We start from the raw sequence: 7,636 nt of genomic DNA, 5'->3' as shown, positions 1-7,636 counted from the left end.
AGCAAAAGAGAAGACAAATAAGATTAACGAACACCTTTGTTCCTTGAGAAAAGAAATTAATTGAGCAGCGGCTTCTGGTACTTGCCCTTGCGATAAGAGGAAGGTGGACCCTCGTTTGAATACTCAAAACTTTAGTCAAGGGAAACATCATCGCAGCTCTTGCTTCACGTGAGTTCAACAGTTTGTTTTGGTTGCCCTGAATCAGCCAAAATCCCCCACATGCATTTTGTAACGATGCCTTTTCTTGTCTAATTTGCAAAAAGAAAAATAAATACAAATATACATATTATACATATGTAAAAATATATTTTGTAGCGTCCACTTTATCTTTCGCAGTGTTGGGACTCGGATAAAGGGACCACGCATTCCTTGGCTATAGAGGAGTGCACCATTTAATAATTCAAAATGCCATCAGATAGTACTCGACCATTTTAGATCTAAGGCTCACCCCTTGTCTCTACTTATGTTAACAATCTTTTGAAATGATTCACACGCTCTTATTTGAGTCATCTCGTGATTCATTTCGAGCTTCATAGCTGCTACTCTCCTTTTAGTACACTTCGGCAGCTTGTTGCACCCGCGCAATGGCAGTCGTGAAATTCTGATGCTTTACTCTAATGAAGGTTTCAAAATTTTAAAAGTGAAAAATTACATGCACGATCCCTCTCTTTCTCACCTTGTTACGTAATTAATTTCTGCTCGTTCTCTCAACCATTCAAGCACCTTCGCACCCTCCAGAATCTCCTGAACCTGCATCATTCAAGTATAAGAATAAATAGACAGTATAAGATCAGACAACACAAATTAGCAAAGAATCAAGATCGGTTCTGCATTGATGAGAGGTCAGGCATTCCTATTCAGAGATAAACCTAAATTGTTTTCACCGAGGAAACGAGAAAAAAAGTGACTAGATTCAAGCATCTGATCCAAAAGTATACATGCAGCATGTCACTTATGGACTGCACATAGAATGCCAGCAATTGCATATATTTTCAAATATTCCTTTTGACCTCATTCTGTACATAACTAAGAAATGTCAATTCATCATGCTAAGTTGGAAGACAAAGTTACAACAAGAACCAACTATGCACTTAGATTACAGTGCTAAAAGCACGAACCTGTTCCCTCACACGTTCTTCATCATATTCCTGCTTATGGCGTTTAAATTCAGCAATTGAATTCTCAACCTCCTTGACAAGTTCTTCGGTGGAGAACTGGATCATGAGCCAAAAAAGAAAAGAAAGGTTTTCTGAGGCCAAAGAGCAAAAGATGGAAGAAAAGCTAAAAATTAGCATGTAGATAATGGAATTGCCATGATCATAGGCTGAGCTTCTTTAGCAAATCCAAAAGACAAAAGTGACTAAATCTGAAGACCATAAATAGCATAAATACAGATGAAAGCCTATGTCATAATATTCCTACAAGCCTACTGCAATTAAGAGCCCACCACTACTTCCATATTGTATTCCACGAGGTTTAAGAGAAGATGATCCAAAAATAAACAGAGAGACCAGTGTACGCACCAGAAATCACCATAAAGCAGAGCAGTTAAAATGTATCAGCAGAACTACAGAATCAGCCAAACATACCTGCAGATTTTCACGTCTAAAAATATCTCCAACTGCCAAATTCTGTTTTATTACATGAGTGATATTTTCCTTCTGATTTTCCAAATACTCGTTTACTGCCTTCGGACTTGAAAGAGAAGCCAATTGCTGTTCGTTTAACTTCATATTGGCCTGAGTTGAGAAATGCAAAAACAAAAATTTAGAGTAGTCACATGCTTGCATAACACAATGGCACTTAAAAGTAAAATTAACAAATGTTAAATTTTTAAGACCACCAGTAAAACAGGACAAAACATTTTACGAAATATGCTCGCCGCATAACAAGGAAAAATCATGTCACATTGACGTGTCCACGGACCTGTATCTGTAGAAGCTGGGCCCCATAGAGCTGCCTCCCTTGTTCTTCAAATAAAGATTGGGGGATATCAATCTCTACCATCTAAAGGTCAGCAAAAACAAGAACAAAAATGGAATGTTAAACTTGGCAAAAGGGAACTAAAGCTTGATCATCGTTTCGAATAAAATCATTCTGATAGCCCCCTTCAGGAAGTAGAACAACCTATTGCACTATGCTAATAAATTTGGGGGTATCCTAAGATTCAGGAAAATTCTCTTAGAAATTTCTCACTTAGGGGATAAGGCTTAGATGTCTCCAATTCTGCAACTGAATATGATCCACAAACTTCTAATCATCATCAAGAAGAACTATGTCATGATAATATAGGGTTATACATCTGTTGTGGGAGGAACAAGAGACAAGAACCACATACATTGAAGAAAGCATTGATAAAATCCTAGATAGAGGAAAATAATCAAAATGCTGCTAGTGCAAAACACGAGAAGGACCTTTGAAAGCTGGTCAAGTATTGCATTGTCTGTTGCTTGGTCTTTAGCTGCTTGCTCTACTTCTAGGCATCTTTGCAACAATGAATCCTTGACCTGCAGGTTTGGACAGTTTATCTTTCTTATTCTTTTAAAGGGAATCATATGGGTCAGAGTCTATATACTGAACAGCGAATAACGAGCATCTTGCCTGCTCCAGGCTGGTGCATCCAGGAAGAAGTTTGTCAGCAAGCGAATCATTCAACTCTGGTAGTTCTCTATAAAATAGCTCCTTGCATTCAACCTAGAAAAGAATCATGGAAGAAAAAAGAAAGTTTTTATTTTATGCATAAGAATCAACAGATTAGTATTTCAGAATCCAGGCAACTTAACTGAGCAGACAAGTTTGACAGCGTAGTTTCCAGAATTATTTGTTTGGTTTGGCCTTAAGACAACAAATCAGTCGAAATTCGTGCAAAAACTATCATATTTAAGTTTACAAAAAATTAGGGTGACTCTGAGTTTTAAATATATAAATGTTTTCAAAAAAATTGAGGCGCTAATATTATTTAGAAAAATGATTTCAAACTCTAAAAGTTATAGAAAGAGTCCAAAGTTAAAAATAAATATAAAAAAGACATACCAAATACCCATATAGCCTACTTTTGGAGATTTACTAGAAGCTTTCCAAAAAAAGAAAGACAGTTTTACCTAATTATGAATGAGACCATTATATTGCAACACTGAAATGATGGCATCAGATAGATCAGATAAAAAAATTTGCACAGCCAATGGTATAGATGAAAAACCAGTTACAAATCCATCTGGAGAAGAATTCATCCAGATGTAGGTTATGGGGGTGGGTAATACGATCAATATAGGGATTTAAACCTTGATATGCTCAATAGTAATTTAAGTTAGGATAGTAAGTTTGCCTAGTAAGGTTGCAGCACTATTGGCCAAAGAGAACAGGAATTAGAAATAAAAGAGCTGGCTGTGATAATTTAGTTGTAAGAAGAGACACTGGCATTTTTCAAAAATTTGTTTTAGAGCATTATTTCTTGAAGAAAAGCATAGAGATACATATTAAAATCTGCAAGAAACCAGTGACACATCAAAGAGGAACTTACCGTAAATTGAGCATGGACACCGCGTAGATTTTCTTGATTCCAGTTATCAGGAAAGAAAAGTGGGAAAGACTTTGTTTTGCCGCGCTGCATGCCGATTATTGAATCGAGGAAACCAGGTAGCACTTTGTCGCCATCTTCAGTGTCAAAATGAAACCCTGGAAATTTGATGATAATTGAATATGAGAAATGCTAGTTGTGCACTACAAATAGAAATTGTGAGACTTCTCTGGACATTGTCGAACCTTTACTTTCTGCAGAAGGAATCTGTTTAACATTGGATTCATCTTGATCGATTGTTGTTGCTGATATATCCAAGACAGCAACATCCCCAATCTGTGAATATGGCATGTCAATAATTCAGATTCTAGACTCACATAACAGCTGATAAAGCAAGGATCATTAGAACATAAGATGCAATCAAGTTTATGAAACCTACTACAATATGAAGGTTCATAAATTTCTAGCCTGAGAATATAGGGACAATGCATATCAAACATCTGAAAATTTGCAACCTAGTATCTGCAAATCAGCCAGAGCCTCAATAAAACAAATCCGAGGTACACTATCTGCTCGAAATATAAACTATGAAGATGCAATATGTCACTATCTATCCCTCGAAATTCTCTAATTGGTTATCAAAGTGAAGTTTTTCGGACAGTTTTACAGAGGAAAGGGATAAATCATAAATTAAGGGAGGGAAAAAACATGTCATGCCAACGTTGAAGCTTATATATTACTAACCTGGAGTCCTCTGTCCGTTATAATCCTCAATGTGCCTAATGATTTGTGTCGCCGTCTTAGTTCTTGTTGACAAGCTCTCTGAGCATCTATTTCTCTATCTATTTCCACAACAATTTTCAAGCTTTTATATCCATCTTCAGGAATCCACTTGACTTCAGGTGCCACATCAACAATAACATCATATCTGGATCATAAGTGAGGGAAGCAATTAAAATACAGCACATTGCATCCACAGACAACAGACAAACCTGTACTTGTGAATTTGAAGCTGTCTATCTATGCACACAAGAGAGGCACGTGTGAAACCTGAGGGAACTGAGAGACATATAGGTATTCTCCATCTCAGAAAACTTTGTCACAATGCGAACTGAGTCCTTCAGAGCTTTACCCGACACCTGTCCAAAGAAAATGCATGCCTGAGAAAGCTCTAGCATGGATGCATAGAATAATCTTCTGAACTGATGTTTTAGATTCTCTCTTGGTTGGTGCAGAAAATCAGATATAGGTAATAGCATTGGACAATCCCCTCTTTCATGAAGCACATCAATGTCCTTATTTTAGATGTCAAAATACAATTCACACTTCAACAAATCCAAGGTAAGATTTCGCCAAATCTCTTCCTTTGAAATGTAGAACAAGCTCTGTTGAACAACTCACCAATTGAAAGGCGAATATCAGTGAAATATTCCGGACAAGCCATGTCAGATTCATTGGCATCACATTTGTTACTGCCACCAAAAAGAGTTAAGCGTGTGCTTGACTGACTTTCCTTGTAACATTCAACTTAATACTTTTTGCAATTTTTTTAAAATCTTTTTTTCTTCTTTTTGGTGGGAGAGTCATAAATACTTTTTCATAAGTCAAAACATTTAGGCCACATTTTGCAGAGCATAGCAACACACCACTAAGCAGCTGGCAAGAGGTGTAAGCATCATAAGATGGGTTTTACTCAATGGAACTTTCACGAAATTTGATCCCAACAAACCATCGGCAAGATATTCTTTTGTTGAAAATCATCAAAACATAAAGGAGTGAAAATTACTCTAACATACCGAAGACATGGCGTGGGGAAGTGTCCTCTTCAGTATAGACTCAACGGTAGCCTTTTGAATATTTTGCTTCCCTACGTAACTTAAGAGAATGCTCTCTGGGACATTCTTTCCAGGACGAAATCCAGGAATCTGGGTTCAAAAGAAGAGGAGATGAATGCATTATTAATGTTCATTCTAGGCGACTATTGCCTTGAAAAAGGGTGTAAATACTCCAGGCATGAAGCAGTATACATAGCATTTAGACTTGAAAGCCAAAATGAAGAACTGAAGTAAGGTTTGTCCACATTAGCTCCTATATTTAATGATTGTCACATGCAAGAGATTGCAAAATTCAATGGTCTCCGAAGATTTTCCTCCCCAAGGCACAAAAGTCAATGCATTCAGAATAAAATAACAAATTCCTGTATTCCACAATGTACTCTCTGCTAAATTATAAGAAAGAAGAAGCATAACCAAATTAGCTACGCACATGACCAACAGCTTAAAATGTATCAAACTGCTCCTAGTAAAGCAGAATATGCATTTGACCTTAGCTTGCTTCATGAACTCCTTGATAACCCTTCTGTAACAATCTTCACATACCACAGGTGGAACTTCTACACTCAATCTCACCTGCAGAACACAAAAAGTAAGGAGGTGTTTACAAGTTCTTTCCCATGACTATTGCTACATAAAAGAAAGGTTACAACAGCTCTAATTGAATCCTGAAAACATAAACATCAAACTTAGAAAGCGCAATGAAGAAAAACAGAAAACTGGCGGTATTTCCCGAATTTCGGACACGAGAAACAGACACATTCTGATGAATATAGAGAATTCAAAGATATCATCAGTTCCCGTTCCGTGAGCGCGCAATTACCGAAAGATACAGGTTGTGCTTTCAAATTCAGCAACAAACCGTAGACGAACGTCATCACAAAAAAACGTCCACACATTACAAAACTAACGAAATTACGACTGGCCAGCTTAGTCAAAGAAAGAGGATCAAAGACCCGCAGTAAGCGCATCAGAGCGAAGACTCACTCTGCTGTTAGGTTCTTCGACCTCCGTGACCTCGATATCCGCCGGCAGCCGGTCCTTCTCGGAGGCGGCGACGGCGGCGGAGGACGCGGAGACCGTGAGACGACGGCCATTCGAACGAGACGGCGAGAGAGGTCGCCGGAGCAGGTGGGTTCGCGTAGGAGGCGAAGACAGAACGCGAGGACCGAAGGAGGTTGCGCGCTGGAATTGAAGAGATGAGGTCGGGAGCGAAGTGGAGGCCTTGCAGGAGATGGAGTCGAGAAGAAGAGAGGGATTCGAATTGAGGAGCGACGTGGAGCCTCTGCAGAGCTCCATTTCTGAAGAAGCTTCAGCAATGGAGGAGGCTCCGGAGATGGAGAGCCGCTTTTGTAGTATCAGAACAGATATTTTTATCGGGAGGACACTGCGAGAAACCGCGAAATATGCTCGTGTATTTTTCCTTTTTCTATTTTCTAGTTTTTCGCGCGAGAGTTTTTCTACACTGCTCCGCAGTAAATGATTACTCAAGAAGGTTGTGTTTGACGACTATTACGTTTTCGAAAATAATTTCTATTTAAAAATGGTTCTTTTTTATTCCGTTTCTGAGAATAATTTCTAAGCATTTAAAAATATTTGGTAACTATTCAAAATTTATATTCTCAAATAGAAAAGAATGTAAAAGCGTTTAGAATCGCATAAAATTTCTTTTTATTAATAATATTTTAAATTTTTAATATTTTTTTCTTTTTCTTTTTCTTTTTTTTTCTTCCCCTTCCTTGGCCTTGGCTAGGTCGCCCCGATGACAGCCACAGTCGACCCGCGAGGGCGGCTCGCGGTTTGGGCAAGTGTCGCCTCGCCTGCTGGCGAGGGTCCAGCCTTCGTCCCCGCCGGCGAGGGCTGCGACACCCTCGCCGGCCATCGGACCTCGCCGACCCGCACTATGGCTAGTGGCCTGGTGGCCACCACAAGCCGGAGAAGAAGAAAAAAAAATTTCTTTTTCATTTCTAATTCTTGTTCCCGAATCAAAAAGTAACTTTTTTTTTTTTGCTTCTTGATTCTATTCCAAAACTAATTCTGGAAATAAATTTTTGCAAATTTGTACGGGGGAACAAAAAATTTATCAAACGGATTTCTGTTTCAAAACTGATTCTGGGAACAAAAGAATAAAAAAACAAAGAAATAGAAAAGTTGCCAAATATGCCCTAACTTTTCAAAGAGGTAGAAATTTCTTAGCACGAGAGACTCGAGTTTGGCAACTGTCTATTTACCTCAACGACTTCGTTTTAGATCACGGTAGTTTTGCATTTCGCCGTGCACAAATAGA

General features: G+C 38.4%; 1 protein-coding gene across 1 annotated transcript; it reads right to left on the bottom strand.

Annotated features, from left to right (window-relative positions):
- Positions 1 to 365: 365 nt before the first annotated feature.
- On the bottom strand, positions 366 to 6,735 carry LOC115668453 (trigger factor-like protein TIG, Chloroplastic). The gene is made up of 13 exons (XM_030589907.2): positions 6,337 to 6,735; positions 5,842 to 5,925; positions 5,314 to 5,442; positions 4,568 to 4,656; positions 4,262 to 4,445; positions 3,763 to 3,853; positions 3,521 to 3,675; positions 2,602 to 2,694; positions 2,415 to 2,507; positions 1,927 to 2,007; positions 1,590 to 1,739; positions 1,119 to 1,214; positions 366 to 750 (listed from the first exon to the last, which is right to left on the bottom strand). Exons 1-13 carry the CDS (start codon positions 6,646 to 6,648, stop codon positions 673 to 675), a joined length of 1,635 nt encoding a protein of 544 aa, XP_030445767.2. The 5' UTR covers positions 6,649 to 6,735; the 3' UTR covers positions 366 to 672.
- Between the last annotated feature and the right edge of the window lie 901 nt (positions 6,736 to 7,636).

Source organism: Syzygium oleosum, unplaced genomic scaffold, assembly GCF_021117445.2.
Source record: "Syzygium oleosum isolate NSW1041296 unplaced genomic scaffold, Sole_v2.1 Sole_v2.64, whole genome shotgun sequence".
NCBI classification, from domain to species: Eukaryota; Viridiplantae; Streptophyta; class Magnoliopsida; order Myrtales; family Myrtaceae; genus Syzygium; species Syzygium oleosum.
Note: the sequence above shows the minus strand (reverse complement) of the source record. Positions and strands in the feature narration are given on the sequence as shown.